The 24,430-nt window shown below is 40.1% G+C and overlaps 1 protein-coding gene across 1 annotated transcript in view; it reads left to right on the forward strand.

Annotated features, from left to right (window-relative positions):
• Positions 1 to 23,911, forward strand: part of LOC124802420 (BSD domain-containing protein 1-like) — a 79,424-nt gene extending 55,513 nt beyond the window's left edge. The window contains exons 8-9 of the mRNA XM_047263185.1: positions 4,006 to 4,380; positions 23,328 to 23,911. Coding sequence (XP_047119141.1) covers positions 4,006 to 4,380; positions 23,328 to 23,428 — 476 coding nt within the window. The 3' untranslated portion in view covers positions 23,429 to 23,911. The remainder of the gene's footprint in view (positions 1 to 4,005; positions 4,381 to 23,327) is intronic.
• The last annotated feature ends 519 nt before the right edge of the window (positions 23,912 to 24,430 follow it).

The raw sequence follows: 24,430 nt of genomic DNA on the forward strand, positions 1-24,430 counted from the left end.
TAGAGAACTGAGAGATGAAATCGAAATACTGAAAGCATTGGGCGGGGGGGGGGGGGGGGGGGGTGAGAGGAGAGTTGCATATGGCATCTGCTACTGGTTTATGGTCGGTGAGGATGAGGAAAGGTCGGCCCTCGACATCAGAGCAGTAGTGTTTCACTGCCTCATAATCTGCTAAAAGTTTGCGGTCAAAGGCTGAGTATTTTTGTTGGGCGGCGTGAAAGTTTCTTCAAAAAGAACTGAAGCGTCGTAACCACATCATTGTGGTGGTGTTTTAGGACCGTACCTACCGCAGAGTCACTAGCATCCATGGTGATGAGAGTTCAGCATCCGAGATTGGATGAGTGCGAGAGAGTCTTTCAGGGCCTGGAAGGCTGTGCGCATTGGTTCTGTTCACAGAATGGGGCGCGTCCCTGAAGTTTGCTTGCTGGTGAGGGTGCTAGTGAGGGCAACCAGGGTGTTAGCTGCTTCAGGCAAATGACAACAGTAGTAGTTTATCATTCCTAGGAACCAACAGAGCTCTATGTATGCGGTATGGAGTGACATGGATAAGATTGATTGCACCTTCGATTCAGGGGGATGTATACAGGTGGCCGAGACGGTGTACAACAAGAATTGGACAGATTGTTGACGCAATTGCAGTTTCTCAGTGTTGATCTTGACCCCGTTTGATGAGAGAGTGTCCTTTACTATCGTGATGTGGAACTCATTTTTTTTGCGTCGTCACTGAATACGGACCGACAGTGAGGATACTTTGGGAGAGGAGACGGCCGTTCAACCTCTATATGTGTTCGGGTTCGTACACTGGGGTGGTCGGCACAGGTGTGATATGCAGTGCCTCAGTGGGCAAAGAGTGCGCCTGCTGGGTGCCAGGTGGTGCAGTAGTCTGGGGGTCAGAGCTCAGCCTGACTGTGCCTGCAGTCGAGTGAGCTACTGGTGCAGGAGTGCCAACCTGTTGTGCGAGCTCCTGCTGGTGGCGCTGGTGGGGGAGCAAATAGACCTGGCTAGCCATCTGCAGATGCGAACCGATGGATTCCAGGGAGTGGGGGAGGAGATGAACCTGGAGATCTGCAGGCAGTTTTGATAACCACACCGACCACAGGGTTTCGTCTGGCATCATCTGGTCACTGACCAGGAGCTGTAGCTGGTGCCAAAGCTGAGATGGGGTGTGCTTGCCGAGATGTTTCTCGTACAGTATTCACAGAATGACCTCTTGTGGGAAACACTAGAGGTGCTCAATGATAGTCTGTTTTGAAAAATCGTGTTTCGAAGTCAGCGGCGGCATCAGAAATAGGTCGCAGATCAGGTCTGTGTGCCCATGCAGTTGAGTCATGAGGCGCAGGAATTCTGAATTGTTGTTGATGTGGTACAGTTTGAACAAGTTCTCCACCAGTGTAAACCACATTGCTGGGTTGTCCTCGGATAGCGGGGACAGGGTCGGTAAGCAGCCTGGTGGTGATGACAAAGGCGGAGCTAGTTCTGTATCTGAGTCCCTTGTATCATGTGGATGCTGGACCGGCACAGTCAATGCAGATGGCACTGCATAGGTTGCGAGCGAACAGTCTGTCGGAGCGGATGAGAATGGTACCGAACCACTAGTAAATGATGCTGTAGAACTGTCCGATGCAATGTTCGTGGCCCGGAGTTCCGATGCGGAAGGCATGGCCAGCACCATGTGAAAAGCGAGTGGGTGAACGGCTGCAGTCAAAATCCCTGCAAGTTTAGTTGTGGTAGTTGGGGGGATGGAAGACAACACCGTTCCTCACAAGCATCTTCTAACCAAACTGAGTGCCTATGGAATATTGCCCCAGTTGTGCGGCTGAATTCGTGATTTCCTGTCAGAAAGTTCACAGTTCGTAGTAATAGACGGAACATCATCGAGTAAAACAGAAGTAATATCCGCCATTCCCCAAGGAAGTGTTATAGGCCCTCTATTGCTCCTGATCTATATTAACAACCTAGGAGACAATCTGAGTAGCCCTCTTAGATTATTTGCAGATGTTGCTGTCATTTACCGTCATGTAAAGTCATCAGATTACCAAAACAAATTGCAATATGAGATCTGTGTGGTGCGAAAAATGGCAGTTGACCCTGAAAAAGAAAAGTGTGACGTTATTCACATGAGTACTAAAAGAAATCTGCTAAATTTCGATTATGCGGTAAGTCACACAAGTCTGAAGGATGTAAATTCAACTAAATACTTAGGGATTACAATTACAAATAACCTAAGTTGGAACAATCACATAGATAATGTTGTGGGTAGAGCAAATCAAAGACTGCGATTCATTGTAAGAACACTTAGAAGGAGCAACACATCTACTAAAGAGACTGCTTACACCACACTTGTCTGCCCTATTCTGGGGTATTACTGTGCGCTGTGGGATCCATATCAGGTGGGACCGACGGATGATATTGAAATAGTTCACAAGAAGGACGGCTCATTTTGTGTTATCGCGAAATAGGGAAGATAGTGCCACAGACGTGATACGTGAATTGGAGTGGCAGTCATTAAAATAAAGGCATTTTTCTTTGTGACAGGATCTTCTCATGAAATTTCAATCACCAGTTTTCTCCTCCGATTGTGAAAACATTCTGTTGGCACCCACCTACATAGGGACAAATGATCATCACGATAAAATAAGAGGACTCAGGGCTCGCACCGAAAAATTTAAGTTCTCGTTTTTTCCGTGTGCCGTTCAAGAGTGGAATGGTAGAGAGACAGCTTGAAGGTGGTTCATGGAACCCTCTGCCCAGCACATTGTTCACATCAGGTGAAGGCCCTTAAAGTGCACTGAGGGGCCGAATGGTCACTGGGGACAGAAACGGGCCTGGAAATGTTTGTGATGTACACTTGGCGTTATCCACTCTGTAAACCAATGAAGTGGCAAAGCACTTAGGTGCTTCAGGAGCCAATCGGTACATGTGATCTGTCCTAACAAAGGCGAGGTTGTACACGGCACTGTTGTAACGGTTGCCCGGCGTCTGATACATAGTTTGTGCATGAAATGCAGAATCCACATCAGCATGATGAAATGCAGGAACATTGCTCTCCTCATTATCATTTTTGAAATGCATGTGTCACTGCACACTCACTGCAGAGGCAAAACCTGAGTCTGCAGTCACTTGTTGCACTGTCAAATGGTGAAAGTGTAGAGGCAATGAGACTGCAGGAAATGTTTTGTAGAATCCAAATGGTGGTGAAGTGATGAAATGTCCCGTTGTAGGTGCAGGAGCTTCGATATTCATGTGCTGCACAGCAGGATACATGGCCAAGCAGAACGAATTAAGGCATAAACAAAGCTGGTGCGCTAGATGCAAAAATACTTGCACTACGAGGAAATGGCGTGCGAATTCTTGCTCAGGTTTATCACTATGGGATTTCTGTTGGGTTGTAGCCCAAGGAAACACACTCATTTCTGTAATACTCAGTATGTTTCATACAGACATCCTGTTACAACGAATCATACAGCAAACTGAACAAGCAAGTGGCATGGGCCGTTAGGTTCAACGTCAAAGAACTTGCGATGGCGGAGGTGTGTAGTTCATACTTGTCGAAGCCACACATTCAACATGTAGCCATATTTACATATAAATTTGTGATATGAATGTAAAATGACTCATTCCACATCCTTATGATTTATCGAGCAAATGATCCATGGAGCTTGAAACTAACAAACACTCAATTAGACACAATGTGTAGTGTAAGAACTAGTAGATTTATATTATTTTCACTGCTTTGTTGTTGCTTGCTAATGAATGAAGTATGATGTGCAGGAAGCCAACTATAGCTCATTTTAGTAGAATCTAGTCATAAATCAATGTAAATTTTTCTAAGGCTCATCAGAGTTTGTAATAAATATTAGTATTATTAATGTTAATTTCTAGTAAATTAATGCTTTTGTCAGACTGTATCAACTTTTTGTAATTATGACTGAAATAAGTGTATTAATGGCATCATTTAATTTGAATTAGTTCTTCACAACAATGCTTTCACTGGACTTCTTACAGAACAAGACTTTGGACCCAACATAGAGCTTTCAGAAGAGGAGCAGATACGCATATTACAAGAATATGAAAAAGAGTGTGAAGAAAAAAGACTGAAACAGGATCAGGAGACCTTGCTAGATTCCAGTTTTAAATTCAATCACTACTCAGATATAAATGGCAGTTTGGTACTTCCAAGCTCATCTTTAAAAGGGGCAGATGTTGACATTGTTGAAACAACAGATGACATCAAGAGAGGATACTGCGACAAAGACTCAGATGATATTGATTCATTAGAAAAGGACTGTATTGGAATGTTGCAAACTAGAGAGAAAAAGGACATGGTTGTAGTTGGATATTCTCCAAGTGGTCATACTTCATCTTGCTCTGGTGACAAAGGTGTGTAGACTGATAAGTGTTATTATTTATCTTAACAGTTGTTGCAGTAATGGAAATACTTGAATACAAACAGTGGAATGATTGAAGGTAAGCTCTTACCTTGTAGTGGAGGTCCTGAACCCGAGATGCTGAGTGAGGTGGCACAGCAGTAAGACTGTGGACCCACAGGGAGACTGGTTCAAATTCCAGTCCAGCAAATGAGGTTTAGGTGTTCAGTGGTTTCCTGAAAGTGCTTAAAGAAAATGCCAGGATGGTTCCTTTGAAAGGATGTGGCCAGTTTCACTTCCTGTCCTTCCCTAATCTGAGCTTGTACTCTGTCTCTAATGAGCTCATTGTCGATGGGACGTTAAACCCTAATCTTCCTTCCTTTCTTCTGTAACATTAAATTCATGCTATACCTTATTTTGCACGCTGCAAGACGCTATGGGGTATAAGACGTACCACGATTTTTTGGCAGTTATTCAAAAAAAAAATAACATTTTTACCATCTTTATTATTAGATTGCAAAGTCAGATTTAAAAAAATAATCTCAGTTTATAAAACTGAACTGACCTTTAAAATCCCTGAAAGTCGTCATCTGGACTTTCTTCTTCTTCTTATTCTTCTTCTTCTTCTTTGTCGTCGTCATTATCACCACCATCATCATCATCGTCCTTTTCATATGTGAGATGGTTTTCACTGCCACTGCCACACTTTTGAAATATTTAATAATAATGTCTTCTCTCACACTAGGCCATGACTATTTTGTCACTGAGACACTTGTTTGATTGTAGGTCATTTTACACCTCCTTTTAGGCATGAATTCATGTTGGGTTTCATCCGTCACCCATTTTTTTCCAGTCCTCTCTTGTATACACTTATGATTTATTTATCGAGACATGAAGAGGTCGCAGTTGTGAAATTCTCACAAAATAACAGCAAGTTCTGTATTTCCCTGTCCCAGCTTCTCTTTCACCGAATTATTCAAATGGCCAAGAAACTGATCTTGCCCAGAAATAGAACTCTTCTTCAGTAACGCATCTTTAATTCTCTCCCACATTCTGTTCATCTATAATTGCATACCAGCGTCGTCCATGCAGCTCTTGCCACGTACATGAACACCACCAGCTGGCGAAATTTCTGAAGGTTTTGACATTGTTTTGTGCTTGAAAATGATCATTGAATTAAGTTTAGTACCATCAGCACAGCATTAAAGTACAACAGTGTAGTTAATTTTTTCGTGTCCATTTGTTTTTATAGTTACAATTTTAGTGCCTTTCGTGTCAATAGATCTGTTACTCAGCACATCCAATGTCACAGGAGTTTTATCCATGTTCGCTATTTGGCATAGTTCAACATTAGTTTTCTTTCAATGTTGAATAATAAGACATTGGAAAGACAATATTTCCTCTTCATACTCTTGTGGCATTTTTTGAGATATTTTGGTTTTAGTTTGCATGCTAAGTCCATCATGCTTCATAAATCTGTTGCAATAGCTGAAGAGTGTGTATTTGAATAATTTTTGTGTTAATTCCACTGCCATTTTGATGGCGTCCCTGAATCTGTTTTAATATGTCATCTTCCAGTTTTGGCCATTTTGCATTCAGTCCTCTATTTGCACATTTAGTCTTCCTCATTTTTTTCAGTTCTTCTTCAGTAGCCTGCCAGTCGCAAATGGTTTTTTCTGTTGATAGAGGGCCAAAATGCCATTCAGCTGCTCCGTTTCGATATTCTTCTGCATATACTGTAACTTTTTATTTATAGCCTGCATCCTATGAATACCTTTTACTTTTTTCCATTTCAAAGCTGGCTACTAACAAAAATATTATTCTGTTAACGATAACACAAATCACTTACAATCTAGGTTCACCGGGACCGTAGACTGCAATGATGCATCATAGGCTAGGCAGTGTACTGGGTTTGCGTTGGCTGTTCGGGAGGGTAACAGTGTTAGCAAACTTGTGAATCCCCGCGTCACGCTGGTGCACTGCTGCTGCCAGTTGAATCCAGTGTTGTCAGATAGAAAGAGGCTTCCTGTGGCATGGAATATATGACCACTTTTAAGACTGATGGAAATTTTAAATTGAACACTGGACATTTTTACATTAATTTTGAGTATGAGATGCACCTGAATTTTGAAGGCAATTTTTCGAGGAAAAAAGTGCCTTTTATAGTCTGTAAAATATGGTAGTAGACACTTTAGTGTTCTAAAAAAAGCCATGCTCAGTGATCTCTGTCTTTTCCTTTGTGTTTCAGCTTCTTAAATTCTGATATGTTTTCTGTTCACCACCTCATCCTTGTTGTGAGTGAAAGGTTTGGTGTGAAGACAGGAGGCATGTAGTTTACACGCTTTGGGGTTGTTCCTTTAGCAACAAACATCCAACAAGCAGATGTTTTATCAGTGACTGGTGATATTAATGTCCTTTTTTGTATGTCTTGCTGAATCGTGTTACGCCTAAGCTTTGAAGTGTTTCTCTAGGCTTTGCAACTAGTGTTTAAGGAGAATTTACTGATCTTGTCATCACGCACATAAAATTTGAACAAAATATCTGCAGAATTTTTGTTTCCATCAAAAATCATTATTTATTGCTCAATATTAGTGTTGTTGCCTTAAGAGTACTCCCCGTGAGATTATATGTATTTATACCAATGCCTTTTCCAATCTTTGAAACACTTACGGAACATTGTTGCACTTCTTTTTGGCTCCAGTATTAGGATGAAGTCACATGTGTTTGTTTATTGAATACTGGTGCTGAGGCATTATAAAGTTGTTTTTGTAAGAAGAAAGGAAAAGAAAAATTATGAACAAACATTAAAGTGTGATCTGGAACACTGTCGTGGTGCAGTTGCCATGATTTGTTTCACGCAAACCCAGGAATTTTCCTTGGAAACTTTCATGCAAATGCAATAAAAGTTCCATGTTGTGTTCTCTATTCGCTGTGTGACATAGTGGCAAAACTAATCTCTACACCATTAAAATCAAAGAACATAGTAAGCTTGCCCTTTGTAAAGGATCAAACTTACAAATGCTCCCTCCCCCCCCCCCCCCCTTTATTCTTCCAATCTTAGGCCAGTAGGAAGCTTACGTGGGGATGATTGTGTCTTGGTTCTGAAATTACGTTCATCACCAGTTACTTCTCATTTGAGCATTTGTTGATTCAGTAACTGCAGCTTGACATTCATTTGGTCAAAATTCAAGAGTCTCAGCACAAATTTTGCTGCCAAGTTGTATGCTCAACACATCTAAAAATAATTGCCTGGCATGAGTGACACAAAATGTGGACAGCATCAGCAACATCTATGTAATGATTTGGCACCGAGACATATCAGTCGCAGAGCAATGAATTCAATGAGATCGCACCAAAGGGGTTGAAAGCTGGGGCAGCTGGCCTAGATACCAACACCTTGCCCACATGTTTACAGTGGGGTCTGCAGATTGCAGCTGGGCTTTCCTGTGTCATGCATGCAAAGGCTGCAGCTCATTTCTGCAGCTGGGTGATCTGGATTTGTATGTTCCCTACGCTGGCACCTTAGCCTCATGTCTTGCTACCTGCTCTTTTCTGGTAAACAACTGTACAGCTTGGTGAGACGCTGCAACTCCCTACTGTCACACCTGAAGATGATGAGCACCTCCCTTGTAGAACATTGCACAGTTTTCACGATGCTTGAGAACCTTTCAACTCAGTAATCATGTTCTTCATTTTTTGAGGTTTTCATTGTTTCCTAATGTGCTGGGATGTTGAAAGCTCTCATTATTTTCAGCATCTTCTCTGACTTCTTGGAAACATTTGTAAATTATTATTTGGTCCACACAATATTTACTAAAGTAACATTGAATGTTTTTGGTGTAGTGGTGCAGTTTTATGCTCTTCTTAAATTAAATTGAATGCAAATTATTTGTTCCATCAAGTCTACAGACTAGATATCAGTGAGCATGCCAAAACAAATGCTATCTTTTTGACAGTTGACTGGAAAAGCAAACATCCAGTAGGGTCGCCAAGTCAAAATGTATTTCGAGCCAAGCATGCCAACACAGTAACAAAAAATTGTGTCTGTTGAACCCAAAGTGAAACAAATCTTTTCTCCTCCCCCCCCCCCCCCCTTCCCCCTTCTCCCTCAAGCCTTGTACAGTCCTCTCATGTATTATTTGTGCCTGTGACTGTGAGGCAGTTTTCTCGAACAGACAGAGCCTTTTGTTGCAACATACATGAAGTCTAAAATTTCTTTCACATTTCATCTTCCATGCTAACATCAGCTATGATTTACCATAAATAAATTACAGTTTTTTGCTACCAAATGAAGTGTCATAGTTGTTAAGACACTGTACTCGTATATTGGAAGAGCCATGTTCAAATCTGTGTATGGCCATCCTGAGTTAGGTTTTCCATGGTTTCCCCGAGTAATTTCAGATGAATAGTTTCTTCAAACAGGCTTCAGCCAGTTATCTGCTCCATACATTTACAGTCAGAGGATTGTACTTAATCTTCTGTGACCACAAACTCAACAGGACATTGAAGCCTAGATTTCATTTTTCAGTTTCAGAGCTGACAAATATTTTGTGCGACTAGGTTCTGGGCACATGTGGCAGTATTGGTGCAACAACAAAATTATTACTCTTCCGAAAGTTTCCCGTATACTTGCTCAAAGAAGTTCTATTGTTTGGGTTGTTGGATATTTGAGTCCAATAAAGCACCCCTAAAACCTTCAAACTCCTTATGTATTTTCACTGATAACTAGGAAGAACTGGAAGAGACAGATTGAAGGCACACTTTAATTAAAGAGCTCGATCCTGAAGGAAGGAGATGGTTGTGCACAGTTTTTTCTGAGATAAGACATCAAATATAGGAAAAAAAATTGGGATTCAAAAATTAAAATAAAAGTCAAGACTGAAAGAGTTACTGCAAGTGAAGAAAATGCTCTAACTCTTCGCCCTTCCACCATCCATTCCCATCTGTGGCACCAAGTCTTATTCAGGCTACTATTTTCTCATTCTTGTTTATGTTCCTATCCACTGTTCAATGCCTCCAGTATAAAATGAGTGGAATATCTTTACTGGTTCCAGTGTTTGTATCTCAACAATTGCTTTTATGTTTTTTACCCATTTAAAGTTTTTGGTACAGTAGCTTGTAGTAGATTTGCATTTTTTGTCGACAAAAGGAGGAAGAAGAGTGTTCCTTACAGCCTGTGAGGTATATTAATTCCAACTGACATTCCTGTGATTCAACTTTGAGGTGAAAATTGTTTGACTTGATGGTTGCTACTATTTTAAATATGATGTGGTAGTCTGTTTGCTTTCTTTGTTTAAGATGTTTTACTTTCATAATTTTGCATAATAACTTTAATAATGCTGCATGTTTCTTCTGGTGTTTTATTTCGCTGTCAAGAGTGAAAACTGAATTGCTGTTTGTGTCACTATGTTTTGCATGCATAAGAACAAGCTACCCGAAGTGATGGTGGCATGACACTAACAGACAGTTGGCTGCCATACAGAATCACTGGTTTTGCTTCTAGAGAGGCAGTTGAATGAAAAAGAATGGGTAAATGTAACTGTAATTAGTATTGTTTATGAATTTCAAGAATTCTTTTTTAGTTTCAAGCTTTGTATTTTTCACTAGCAAATATTTTCTAGTCCAGTTATTTTATTGCACTATAAAACTTTTTTTTAATCTGACACTTAATTATATTTCATGTTTCTGAAGTTAAGTGCTGTTATGTAAATAGAACAATACTTGAAAATAAATTTTTATTTTAAAATCCTGTATAATCATTGAATCACTTTATTTTTTTCTCTTTCACATAAGTTTAGTATTTTTCTGTTACACAAATGCTACAAAACACACAAGGCACAAAAACAGAAATGTAAAATCATCAATTGCAATGTGCATATAATTTTTTAGAACTTATGTAGTGAAAATATGCATGCAAAGAAAAAAGCCTGAAATGGTGGAAAACATAAATTAAAATGTATTCAATTTGGAAATATTTAGTTATCCTGATTTGGGAAATAAGTTGTTGGACTGTGACCATGTGACAGTGATATCCCTAACTTTCAAGGTGACACTATATATTTCAGGTAATCTTGACACATTTTGAATGCCTGGGTTCACCCTCGGTCTTTGGCTCTTTATTGTTAGTATTCATCAGATTTGAGCAAAAATGTAGTATTTGCAAATGTGTGTATCATAGGAAAATATTATTTGTGATGTGAATTATGTCAGAAAAGCTATTGCTTGATGTCTGTGAGCACCTTTAATAGAATATGATGACTTTATTATAGTATCTGTGTGTAATCAAATAAACTTTTGGCCATTTGATATAGGATCTCCTTCCTTGATCATTGTTGTCTCTGTTGAGTTGAATTAGTGATACAAATATCAAATTAGTTGGTCAAATTAAAAAAAAAAGACAAGTAATTAATAAGTTCTCATCATACTGTTGAACAAGATGAAAGACAGTAATGTGTATCGTAGTTATAACGTGAACTATAAATTGAATAACCATATCTCAGATGCTGATTCTAGAACTAGAGGAGCTGTATGTATAGCAAGATGTAGGTTGTATGATGGGACAAAGCAGATGCTACATGTTACATACACTTAATTAATATCAAACATCTTCAGTGGTGGTAATATCTTGAATGTTATTCATGGAGGGTCATATATCATGAGAACAAGTTATCTGTCATAGTAAATGAGTTTTTGCAGTACTTTTATTGATAATTGTTACTGCTAAACTTTTATTGTGAGAATTTTGTAATAAGTAACGGGAAATTCACAATATTACATGAAGTGAACGTGCCAGGTATTTCAAATTACTACAGAGAAAAGATACATGCTTTGAGAAGGTATTGACATTTACGAACAGATGTAACAGTCTGTGCATTGGGAAGGTCAAGTGATATAAGATTATGAAAGCTCTACCTGTGGTTGCCATAGAAGAATAAGCATTTGTAAGTCTTTTGTAGTCGTAAGTTGTAAAACCTTAAATTATTCATATAAGAATGTTATGAAGACATGTTGACAACTGAACGTGCAAAATAAAAGCATACAATGTTGATAGATGTATTTTAAACTGTCACATATATTTCTTTGATTAGAAACACTCTGGCCATCCCAGCATGGTCATTCCTAAGCAGACTGCGAGAGTGTGTTGATGCCATAATATGTGAAAACTAAACTAGTTCTATAGCAACAGCCCCCCCTCCCCCCACCCCCCACCCCCCAGAGAGTTATATTAGCATATTCACTCTTTCTACTGTGATGGAAGATGTCAAGTACTGAAAACTGGGCACTTCATTAATTTTGGGATGTTGAATGACAATCCGAGGTTAATGTGCACAGTGACGTTCACAACCTTTATGATATAAAATCCTGAAAGAAATTACTTCATGACACAGGGTAAAAGGAAACTGGGTTAATCAATTTTAGCCACAAACAAACACACTCTTCAGAGTGACTGAACACACTTTACCAGCCCAAGGAAATGGTCATGCCTCACCCCTCCACTGCTAAGACCTCCTCTGCTGTGTTAAGAGTTGTTATATTTACAAGCAGTATCAGGAGAGGAGTAAATCTGTGTAGTGTCAGGTACAGTTGAGCACAGTGCAGTGTGAAAATGAGGGCCTGAAACCAGTTGTAAAAAGCCATTATAGTTGCCTTTAGTCTAGATGTGTTGTTCTCCTTCACCAGAATACTCACCTACACGTAACAATTTTAATTGCCATCCTGGTTGATTCCAGATTGTACAGCATCCCCTATACAGTTCTGTTCTCGCCTCTTAGTATTACTCTGTCTAAACTCCCAAAAGACAATTTGACAGTCCAATGATTTTGGAGTGATGATGGGATCAGAGGTAGTGCATTGTATATCTTGTACTTTTCCCAGCAGCTAGAATATTCAATCATCTTTCAGGCATACATCTGAGACAGCGATATTTCATCTTCTGATATTTCAGATATTAACCACAAAGCAGTCTTCAACACAAATCAATGACTGAATTAAAACTACGTGATGCAGTGGTATACTGCAGAGTAAAATATGCCTGCTTTACATATAAGACAGCCGACACAGTAGTGGCAGTCACAGATAAAATTTGTGTATCGAAGAATAAAATAAAGCAAGCACCAAGTCAGCAAATGCAAAGTGCTCACTAATTATGTGATTCATGATTGAAATGTGTGACAGTGCTAGAATTCGAGGTATTCAAGACCTAGAAAAATAATTCCTCTGACAGTAGAGGTCTGGAATGAATGACTTCCACCAATTGTGGGGCCAGAAACCCTGTTATCATTGTTGAGCAGATGGTCCGCCAAATGTATTTCTACAGCTTCCATGACCACTGAATGCGAATAGGATGAGGCTGTGACCAGTATCTTGACTTTCTTGTGATCCATGGAATGCCCAGTGGAAGTGTGAAGTGCAGTCACTTCCAGTTTGTTGGATTTGTTAGCCCTGTATAACTTTTACCAGTCTAAGAAAGAATTTCTTGAACACCCATCTTCGCAAAACCAGGTCAGTTTTCACAGATCTGTGAAGAGCTGCTGTCTTAGCCAGCTGGCAGAAGATCACATTCACTTTATGCTTCTTCATTGTTCTGACAATTTCTGAAGAAACATTTCCCACATATGGAATAAAGGCTGTAGAATCACACTTCTTTCTCCTTCACCTTCCTCTTTCTCTGGATGGCCTGATGTTTGCCTTGTAGATCTCTCCATTTTTATTGACAGCATGAAAGACAGACCCGTTCGCCTGGAAGAGGTCATGGTGAAAGTATATTTTAAGAACTTAACCCATTTAATTGCTCCTGCAAATATATAAAATGTCTGACAAGTACTTCATACTGACCTCAGAGAAATGTTAAGAAAGCTGAGTATGCAAGTATAAGTCCTGTTGTTATTCTTAAGGCACACGTGTAAAATTCACATAGACCTTTCTTTTTTACCATTATCATGTGAAACTACTAGTTACTGTATCAGTTTGTCTTTCATTGATTCTGAAACTATTTATTGTAATAACATATCTTAAAGAGAGTAAAAAATCATGGTATCACTTACGACTTAGGATACATATGCTTGTTGTTGAAGTATATGCACAAATTAATTTGACATGTAAAATCACAACCAAATTTTTTATTGTCAACTTTTGGTTCCCATTGCTGGATTACGCCATGCTTTATGCTGTTAACCCAGCTTACTGCAGCCCACGATGTTCAACACAGTAATGAAGTATGAGGTAACATTTTTGCATGTGCAGATTATTTGCATTAGATAGTAGTTGCAAGGGCAACAGTCTGGATGATTGACTGATCTGGCCTTGTAACATTAACCAAAACGACGTTGCTGTTGTGGTACTGCGAACGGCTGAAGGCAAGGGGAAACTACAGCCGTAATTTTTCACGAGGGCATGCAGCTTTACTGTATGGTTAAATGATGATGGCGTCCTCTTGGGTAAAATATTCCGGAGGTAAAATAGTCCCCCATTCGGGTCTCCGAGCGGGGACTACTCAGGAGGACGTCGTTATCAGGAGAAAGAAAACTGACATTCTACATATCGGAGCGTGGAATGTCAGATCCCGTAATCGGGCAGGTAGGTTAGAAAATTTAAAAAGGGAAATGGGTAGGTTAAAGTTATAGTGGGAATTAGTGAAGTTTGGTGGCAGGAGGAACAAGACTTATGGTCAGGTGAATACTGGGTTATAATTACAAAATCAAATAGAGGTAATGCAGGAGTAGGTTTAATAATGAATAAAAAAATAGGAGTATGAGTAAGCTACTACAAACAGCATAGTGAATGCATTATTGTGGCCAAGATAGACACGAAGCCCACGCCTACTACAGTATAACAAGTTTATATGCCAACTAGCTCTGCAGACGATGAAGAAATTGATAAAATGTATGATGAGATAAAAGAAATTATTCAGGTAGTGAAGGGAGGTGAAAATTTAATAGTCATGGGTGACTGGAATTGAAGAGTAGGAAAAGGGAGAGAAGGAAACATAGTAGGTGAATATGGATTGGGGGAGAGAAATGAAAGAGGAAGCCGCCTGGTAGAATTTTGTGCAGAGCGTAACTTAATCATAACCAACACTTGGTTCAAGAATCATGAAAGAAGGTTGTATACATGGAAGAACCCTGGAGATACTAAAAGGTATCAGATAGATTATATAATGGTAAGACAGAGATTTAGGAACCAGGTTTTAAATTGTAAGACATTTCCAGGGGCAGATGTGGACTCTGACCACAATCTATTGGTTATGAACTGTAGTTTAAAACTGAAGAAATTGCAAAAAGGTGGGAATTTAAGGAGATGGGACCTGGATAAACTGACTAAACCAGAGGTTGTACAGAGTTTCAGGGAGAGTATAAGGGAACAATTGATAGGAATGGGGGAAAGAACTACAGTAGAAGAAGAATGGGTAGCTATGAGGGATGAAGTAGTGAAGGCAGCAGAGGATCAGGTAGGTAAAAAGACAAGGGCTAGTAGAAATCCTTGGGTAACAGCAGAAATATTGAATTTAATTGATGAAAGGAGAAAATATAAAAATGCAGTAAATGAAGCAGGCAAAAAGGAATACAAACGTCTCAAAAATGAGATCGACAGAAAGTGCAAAATGGCTAAGCAGGCATGGCTAGAGGACAAATGTAAGGATGTGGAGGCTTATCTCACTAGGGGTAAGATAGATACTGCCTACAGGAAAATTAAAGATACCTTTGGAGGAAAGAGAGCCACTTGCATGAATATCAAGAGCTCAGATGGAAACCCAGTTCTAAGCAAAAAGGGGAAAGCAGAAAGGTGGAAGGAGTATATAGAGGGTCTATACAAGGGCGATGTACTTGAGGACAATATTATGTGAAGAGTTTGACAGAGCACTGAAAGACCTGAGTCGAAACAAGGCCCCGGGAGTAGACAACATTCCATTAGAACTACTGACGGCATTGGGAGAGCCAGTCATGACAAAACTCTACCATCTGGTGAGCAAGATGTACGAGACAGGCGCAATACCCTCAGACTTCAAGAAGAATGTAATAATTCCAATCCCAAAGAAAGCAGGAGTTGACAAATGTGAAAATTACCGAACTATCAGTTTAGTAAGTCACAGCTGCAAAATACTAACACGAATTATTTACAAACGAATGGAAAAACTGGTAGAAGCTGACCTCGGGGAAGATCAGTTTGGATTCTGTAGAAATGTTGGAACACGTGAGGCAATACTGACCCTACGACTTATCTTAGAATAAAGATTAAGGAAAGGCAAACCTACGTTTCTAGCATTTGTAGACTTAGAGAAAGCTTTTGACAATGTTGACTGGAATACTCTCTTTCAAATTCTGGGGGTGGCAGGGGTAAAATACAGGGAGCGAAAGGCTATTTACAATTTGTACAGAAACCATTTGAGCAGTTATAAGAGTCGAGGGGCATGAAAGGGGAGCAGTGGTTGGGAAGGGAGTGAGACAGGGTTGTAGCCTCTCCCCGATGTTATTCAATCTGTGTATTGAGCAGGCAGTAAAGGAAACGAAAGAAAAATTTGGAGTAGGTATTAAAATCCAGGGAGAAGAAATAAAAACTTTGAGGTTCGCCGATGACATTGTAATTCTGTCAGAGACAGCAAAGGACTTGGAAGAGTAGTTGAATGGAATGGACAGTGTCTTGAAAGGAGGATATAAGATGAACATCAACAAAAGCAAAACAAGGATAGTGGAATGTAGTCGAATTAAGTCGGGTGATGCTGAGGGAATTAGATTACGAAATGAGACACTTAAAGTAGTAAAGGAGTTTTCCTATTTGGGGAGCAAAATAACTGATGATGGTCGAAGTAGAGAGGATATGAAATGTAGACTGGCAATGGCAAGGAAAGCGTTTCTGAAGAAGAGAAATTTGTTAACATCGAGTATAGATTTGTGTCAGGAAGTCGTTTCTGAAAGTATTTTTATGGAGTGTAGCCATGTATGGAAGTGAAACATGGACAATAAATAGTTTGGACAAGAAGAGAATAGAAGCTTTCAAAATGTGGTGCTACAGAAGAATGCTGAAGATTAGGTGGGTAGATCACATAACTAATGAGGAAGTATTGAATAGAATAGAGGAGAAGAGGAGTTTGTGGCACAACTTGACAAGAAGAAGGGACCGGTTGGTAGGACATGTTTAGAGGCATCAAGGGATCACAAATTTAGCATTGGAGGGCAGCGTGGAGGGTAAAAATCGTAGAGGGAGACCAAGAGATGAATACACTAAGCAGATTTAGAAGGATGTAGGTTGCAGTAGGTACTGGGAGGTGAAGAAACTTGCACAGGATAGATTAGCATGGAGAGCTGCATCAAACCAGTCTCAGGACTGAAGACCACAACAACAACAACAGTAGTTTTAATAGACAGCTGTGCCGTTTGTATGAACGTTATATTTGACTGAAGAAATAATTTTCTGATTGTCATCCGTCTTGCTTAACTTATTGTACTTATCTGCACATTCATTCTGATAAAATTGTAGTCTTGAACTGACAACGTTACTTTTTAGCCACCCCAATTTCTATTTCTTCCATAAAAGAATGGTTTCATTGTACTACCTGCTTTTTGGTAGATGTTGGATCATATAATAGCTCATGAGACAAACTTTGCTGTTTCACGTGCAGGTACATGCTGTCTCTTTCAGTCACAGCCTAATAGCAAAATTTGTCCACCTCTTCAAGAGCACCTCCCTCGTCCTTTTTTAACATACTTATTATAGCAACCAATCAGCTTCCATTTCAGTAAGCAACTGACTCTATTCCTGTTTGTATTTGGTGACCATTAGTCAACTGCAGCAAATCAATTTTGTGTCTGTGACAGACGATTCGTATACTGAGACAGTCCTTTCCTTTTCCCACTGCCTCCTCAATATACAAATTAAATATCGGTGGTCACAACCCTGCCTTGTACCAATCCCATGTTTGGCCTCTGGTACCATCTGTCAGTACTGAACACCCACACTTGTTTCTCGTAAAGAGAATGCACAGATATTTTATTCCTGTAGTTGATACCCCACTAAGAATGGAAAAAACTTTCCTTTTTCTACATTGTCAGAAGCCTTCAACTCTCCAAATACAATGTGTGTTTCATTATTCTTTTCCAAAATCTTCCCTCTATCATTTGCTTCAGTACTGTACACAGCGGCTTGTGCCAGGGACGCTCTACCACTGATAATCTTGTGTCCCTCGAGTCTGCCATCCGAACAGCCTTTTCCAGATGCAAACACCTTGTTGCCGTCTTTTTTTGATTTACGAAAAGCGTATGACACCACCTGGCAACATCATATCCTTGCCACATTATATGAGTGTCGCTTCGTTCTTTGTGTGTCCAAGTTGGTGCCTCCCATAGTTCCACCCCCCCCCCTCCCCCCCATATCCAGGAGAATGGGGTGCTGCAGGGCTCTGCACGAATGTCTGTCTATTTTTAGTGGCCATTAATGGTCTAGCAGCATCTGTAGGGCCAACCGTCTCACATTCTCTGTATGCAGATGACTTCTGCATTTCGTACTGCTCCACCAGTACTGGCGTTGCTGAGCGGCGCCTATGGGGAGCCATCCACAAGGCACAGTCATGGGTTCTAGCTCACGGTTTACAGTTTTCTGCCGCAAAGTCGTTGTGTTATGCACTTCTGTCGGCATTGTACCATTCATCCAGAACCAGAACTTTAACTTAATGATGCTCCAGTAACTGTAGTGGAGACATATCGATTCTTAGGACTGGTTTTCGATCCCCGATTGACTTGGCTTCCTCACCTTCGTCAGCTTAAGCGGAAGTGCTGGCAGCACCTCAATGCCCTCCACTGCCTGAACAACACCAACTGGGGTGCAGATCACTCTATGCTGCTGCAACTCTACAGAGACCTTGTTCAATCCCGCCTTGACTATGGGAGTGTGGTTTATGGTTCAGCGACACCCTCAGCATTGTGTTTACTCAACCCAGTGCACTACTGGGGCATTCGCCTACCGACAGGAGCTTTTACTACAAGTCTGGTGACCAGCGTCCTTTTGGAGGCCGGAGTCCCTCCATTGCAGGTTAGGCGTTCACAACTGCTCGCCAGTTACATTGCACACGTTCGTAGTTCTCCAGTGCATCCCACCCACAGCAGTTCATCTCCCGTGTCAGCGCCAAGGTCAGGGCTTCCAATTGCAGTTTGTGTCCGATCCCTTCTTTCCGAACTGGAGTCCTTGCCTTTACCACCTATACTTTGAGGTCCATTCACATACACCTCCATGGTGTACACCTAGGCCGCAGCTTCGCCTGGACCTGTCACATGGTCCAAAGGACTCAGTTAATCCCCCGGCTCTCTGCTGCCATTTCCTCTCGATTATTGACATACACCGAGGCCACGAAGTAGTTTACACCAACAGCTCAATGACTGACGGTCATGTCGGCTTCGCGTATGTCTGTGGAGGACATATTGAGCAGCATTCCTTGACCAATGGCTGCAGTGTTTTCGCTGCCGAGCTGGTGGCTATATCTGTTCGTGCCCTGGGAAGTTGTTTCTTCTGTGTACTGACTCCTAGAGCAGCCTACCAGCTATCAACCAGTGCTACCCTCATCATCCTTTGGTAGCAACCATCCAGGAGTCCACCTATGCCCTGGAATGGTCTGGTCATTCGGTGTTGTTTGTCTGGACCCTGGGTCACGTCGGAATACCAGGCAACGAACTTGCCTACAGGCTGGCCATACAGGCTACGCGGAAACCGCTTATGGAGATCAGCTTCTCTGCAACTGACCTGCATTCAGTACTACACCGCAAGGTTTTGCGGCTTTGGGAGACGAAGTGGCATAACCTCAGCATGCACAACAAACTGCGTGCCATTAAGGAGACTACGAATTTGTGGGAGTCCTCCATGCGGGCCTCTCGCAGGGACTCTGTGGTTCTCTGCTGGCTCCACATTGGCCACACTTGGGTGACACACGGCTACCTCCTGCACCGTGATGACCCACCTCAGTGTTGGTGCGGCGCCCGGCTGACAGTGGCCCATATCTTGGTGAGCTGTCCTCCTTTGGCTGCCCTGCGACAGACTCTTCTGTTATCGGACTCGTTGCCATTAATTTTAGCTGGCAATGAGTCATCGGCTAATTTAGTTTTACGTTTTACACGTGACAGTGGGTTTTATCATTCTATATAAGTTTTAGTGCATGCCCTTTGTCCCTTTGTGTTCTCCACTCTAATGCTTTTAGGGTGGATGTTTTAATGTGTCACAGAGTGGCTGGCTTTTCCTTTTGAATCTCGTGGTCGGCCAGCCACTGCTCTCTTGTTTTTTCCCCTTCTACCTGTTTCTTGCTTCTCTCTGTGGTTTTCTTTTCCTGTTTTGTCCATAGTAGTGTTGATTGTCCTTCTGTCGTTCTCCTGGTTCTTCCTTTCTCCTGTTATTGTGCTGTACATCTTCTTTCTTTCCTTCTTTCCCTTGTGACCTTGCAGTTTGGTCCCCCCTCCCCCATTTTAAGCCAACAACAGTACCGTACACAGCTCAGATTACAGTTGATGAAGTTTACAACTGCTTTATAGTAAACATTTTAAGTCTTAATATTATAGGGACCCATATTACGTGAGTTCAGAGTAATGAAACTGAGTGATGTGGTGCAGTGGTTAGCACACTGGACTCCCATTCAGGAGGAAAACTGTTCAAACCCACATCCGGCCATACAGATTTAGGTTTTCCTTGATTTTACTAAACCACTCCAGGCAAATGCGAGGATGGTTTCTTTGAAAGGACACAGCAAATTTCCTTGCCTATCATTGCCACATTCCGAGCTTGTGCTCTGTCTCTAATGACCTCTGTGTTGACAGGATGTTAAACCCTATCTTCCTTCCTTCCTTTTCAGATTAATTAAAATGACCTAGTGTCATAAGTTGACTTGTGCACTAAATGAAACATTACATGTAAAATTCCCTGAGGTCCTGCTGAATAATAAGCTAAAATGCAGTTAACGCAGGAATCAAAAAGATCAGTTCAACATGTTATGCACTTACACATACCAGTGTTGGCATGAAAACCAGGATGTTGGTTTATTTCATATACTTTCACTCCCTGCTGTCTTACAGGATTATTTTCTGAAGCCATACAGCTAAACTAAAGAAAGTATGCACTCAGCAAAGGTGAACAGTAGGAATACTGTCAAATAGATAACCGAACATCTTGGAGGGACCTTCTCAGATGTAACGGAATTTTTACACTTCCCAGTACTACATTTACCTCTTAAATTGTGCGTTACTAAAATCAGTTTCAGATGAATTATGATTTAAGCAACCATAAATCAGTACAGGAAAATAATTTATGTGTAAAATTTTCTGTCTTGTGTAGGTTCAGAGTGGGAGTATGTATTCTGGTACAAATGTGTTGATTGCCTTCCTGTCTGGTCATTGCTGTAGTCTGATATCTGGTCTAAAAGAATAAACAGAGAATCTCTGTAAATCCGAAAGAAAAAGAATCATGTACCTGGTGGTTATAATTAAACTTTCGCAACTTAAACCATTGTAGATGGGGAACTATTTACAGTTGGGTACCCAACTTTATAAAAATCATGTTCAGACTGAGTGCTGCACAGTTTGTGTTATTAGTAGTATTAGGTGCCACTACTGGTATTCGTACCCCAAGGAACATGGACATGCAGCTTGAATAGCACATATTACTGTGATCTGCTTCCCAATCATGTGGCCCCTGTTCTGTGGGGGAGAGGTGCTTCGGACTATACCGTTTTGATGGATTTCCACCTCACATTGTTCTTGAGGTCACTCAGTCACTCCATAAGACATTAGCGGAAAACTGAGTCATTGGTTGATCATTCCAAATTTCTTGGGCACCAAGATCACCAGTTTTGAATAGTACATGTGATTTCTGGCTCTGAGGTTACCTGAAGGACAGGGTTTATCAATGGGATACTGACACATATTGAAGGCTGAAGATGAGCGTAGCGAGGGAGATAGCAAACATCCCATCTCAGATATTTCAGGCAGTTGTAGAGCAATCTCTAGTGCAGTTCCAGGATGTCATTGTTGCATATAGTCATCACATTGAACATTAAAATGGTACTCAATTAACAAAAGTGAAAATTAAAATGTAACAATGGAAAATCCAGGATGGAATAATGGGCAAGTGAAAAACAGGAAAGAGGATAGACGCTGAGTATAGCGATGTGTTGGAAAATAGTGACAAAGGAAAACATTACTGGGTTACAGGATTTGAGAAAAGCTGTTAGGCAAAATCAAACAATTGAAAATCCAGGATGGAATAATGGGTAAGTGAAACACAGGAAAGAAGAGAGAGGATGGACATTGAGTACATTAACACATTGGAATTTAAATGCATTAATAGCAAAAGTTTAATTATAACCACCCTGTAATTTATTAGACACTTTATTTACAGATTATCTTATTGAATGCATTCAAGAATTTAAGATATCCCCTAACTGCGTGAGAAGTAAATATTATCATTGTAAACTGTCCTCTGTTCTTGTGGCACATTGATAACTGTTGGTGTGTGATAAATATCAGTCTGGTCATACAGCTATGCGAGGACAATGGTGGGAGACAAATAATGGCTATTTAATAGAAATGAGGAAGCAGCACAGTTCCTTTTGTTTCATTCCTTCCTTTCTTTTTTCCCCAAAGTAACTGTTTTTTTTATTTAATTTTACTGTGTGAAGTTGAAATTAAGTAAACAACCTAGATATGCAAAGATTGAGATACTTGCACAAGATATTCTAGTGTGGAGAGCTGCATCCAACCAGTCTTCATTCTGAAGACAACAGCAACAACAAGTAATCCCAGAGGGTTCTCCATCATAATATGATCAAATGGCAGACATTGAATGAATGAGTGAATGAAAGGCTGACTTCCTGCACCATTCCCGTGATCAGTCTTAAATGACCTCAGCGGCCATGGAATGTCAAACTATAACCTTCTATTTTTTTCCCAGTCACTGTTCAAAAGTGAAATTCCTCAATGTTGTTGCTGTTTTGGTGAAACCACAGTGCACTTCACACTTACCAGTCATCTGTAACACACAAATTTTAATGAACACAACTTCTTCTACATTAAAAACATCCTCTCTCACTGTTTGATTTCTCCAGGTTGTAACTGTGCCACAATAGTCATATCCTTTTGTGACTTGCAAGTACACAGTATTTGAGTTGAAGCTCTTCGTACCTTTTGTATATAGTGTGTATTTTCCCAGTGACTCTCAGCCAACACTCACCTTCTGTCTTTTGTTGTCACCAGTTTGCGCAGTCCTATCGCATTAGAGATAGAGATCTGTTGACATGGTCACATTGCATTTTATTTGTTACCTTAACTCCTCTTTCTGTATGGGCTTGGCTTCCAACAGTCTATTATTTGAAACAAATGGACGGAACAAACTGGCACCACTTGTTAGATTCACAGTGTAGTTGCTGAATAGACTATACTGTCTAACACTCTAAACTTGGCAGATGTTAATGTCATTTGGACTCTGTCTGATTGCACCAACACCAACAAAACTGTATAATTTTTATAATGCATATCTTTTTCATGGACTTATAAAACTTGTACAAGGCTTTCTCAACTTTCAAGAAAACTTTTGTTAACAAGATTTCTGTAAAGGCTAAACAGATGTTGCAGTTGAGTGTTGAAATGTAAGATGAGTGTAGTACTATGGCGAAAGTTCATTGAAGAAGAAAATACTACTAAGACTTCTGGATAACCACAGTGTGTCCAAAAACAGGCTGAAGTCTACAAAAATGGGACAGCCTTGTACAAGGACAGATCTGCTGTCAGTAAAAGACAAGGCTGTTATTACTGACAAATATTCCCTGGATGTAGTGTAATTTATACATGGAAAATAAGTGGAGCAAGTTCGCATTCCCCCTTTCATCCCATACATCCTAGCTTTCAGCTGCTGTTTAAAAAAATAATTTCAACACACATCAAGACAACTCCAGTTAATGAAGAATTCACAATTTTAACATTGCTATTTTTGTTTCAGAAAGTAATGATGATGACTGGGAAAGAGAATTTGACATTGAAGAGAGTGATCTTGAGGCAACAACAGAACAAAAAGGTGTCGAGAGTGTTTCTGGGCGATAAACTATACATTTCACACTATTATAAATCATGGTTGTGCCCCGATATATACAGGAACATGGTACCTGTAACATTATGGCTCCATCTACTGAGTTTTATCTTATGTTGTTCAGAAGCAAAAATGATATATTCATTTAACTTCTATGGTTATTCTTTGTTATGCATGAAAGACAATATTGTCAATTTTCTTTCCTCCGATTCAACAGATGAACTGTGTATACAGACAGGAAGGTCTTATACAGTGCAAATGCTCACTTGTTTATAGAAAATAATTTCTTTCCTTCTGTGTTTGTTTTTACACTTGTTTTTCATATTTGTAGATAGACATTTTTAAGTTTTTTGTGTGAATTTTAAAATTTATCTCATGGATTTTATCCTTTGTTATGTATGTTAAGGAGCACAATTTTTTTATATGTATATTGTTTTGTTACTGGAGACATTGTTTATCAAATGTTATTTGCCTGCTTTACTGTTTGTACAAGAAATATTTTAAATGTTAATGAATTGTCCTAGCAGAAAGTGTTACTGGACAAAATATGTATGACAGTTGTATTTGTACAGATATATAAAATAAATCTGTAAAATGTTTGTGCATGCTAGATTCTTGATTGCAGAGACATCATGTGGGCAGAATTTCTGAGTTTCTCAATACCTCTTCATTCCTTGATCTAAAAGTAACTTGCAGGAAGATAGTAGATCTAATATATGGTACTTCATCATCAACTGGAACATCAATGCTTACCTCCTGTACTGAAACTTCTGGTATAGTCATTACTCCATGTATAGCAAAGTAGAGAAGTACATGCGTACTGTCAAGATAAAACATTCCCAGACATTTGGCTCTAGTTATTGTATTCTTCCCTTCTATATTATAACAAGATGATGCAAGGCTACAGCTCACCAAATAGTTCAAGTGCTGAGTTGTTGATTGGAACATAAACAGGACTGGTTGCTATCTTTCAGAGGAAGAGGCAGCAGGCACACAGGATAAGAATGCATGTTTTT

This window comes from Schistocerca piceifrons, chromosome 6 (assembly GCF_021461385.2).
Source record: "Schistocerca piceifrons isolate TAMUIC-IGC-003096 chromosome 6, iqSchPice1.1, whole genome shotgun sequence".
Classification (NCBI taxonomy): Eukaryota; Metazoa; Arthropoda; class Insecta; order Orthoptera; family Acrididae; genus Schistocerca; species Schistocerca piceifrons.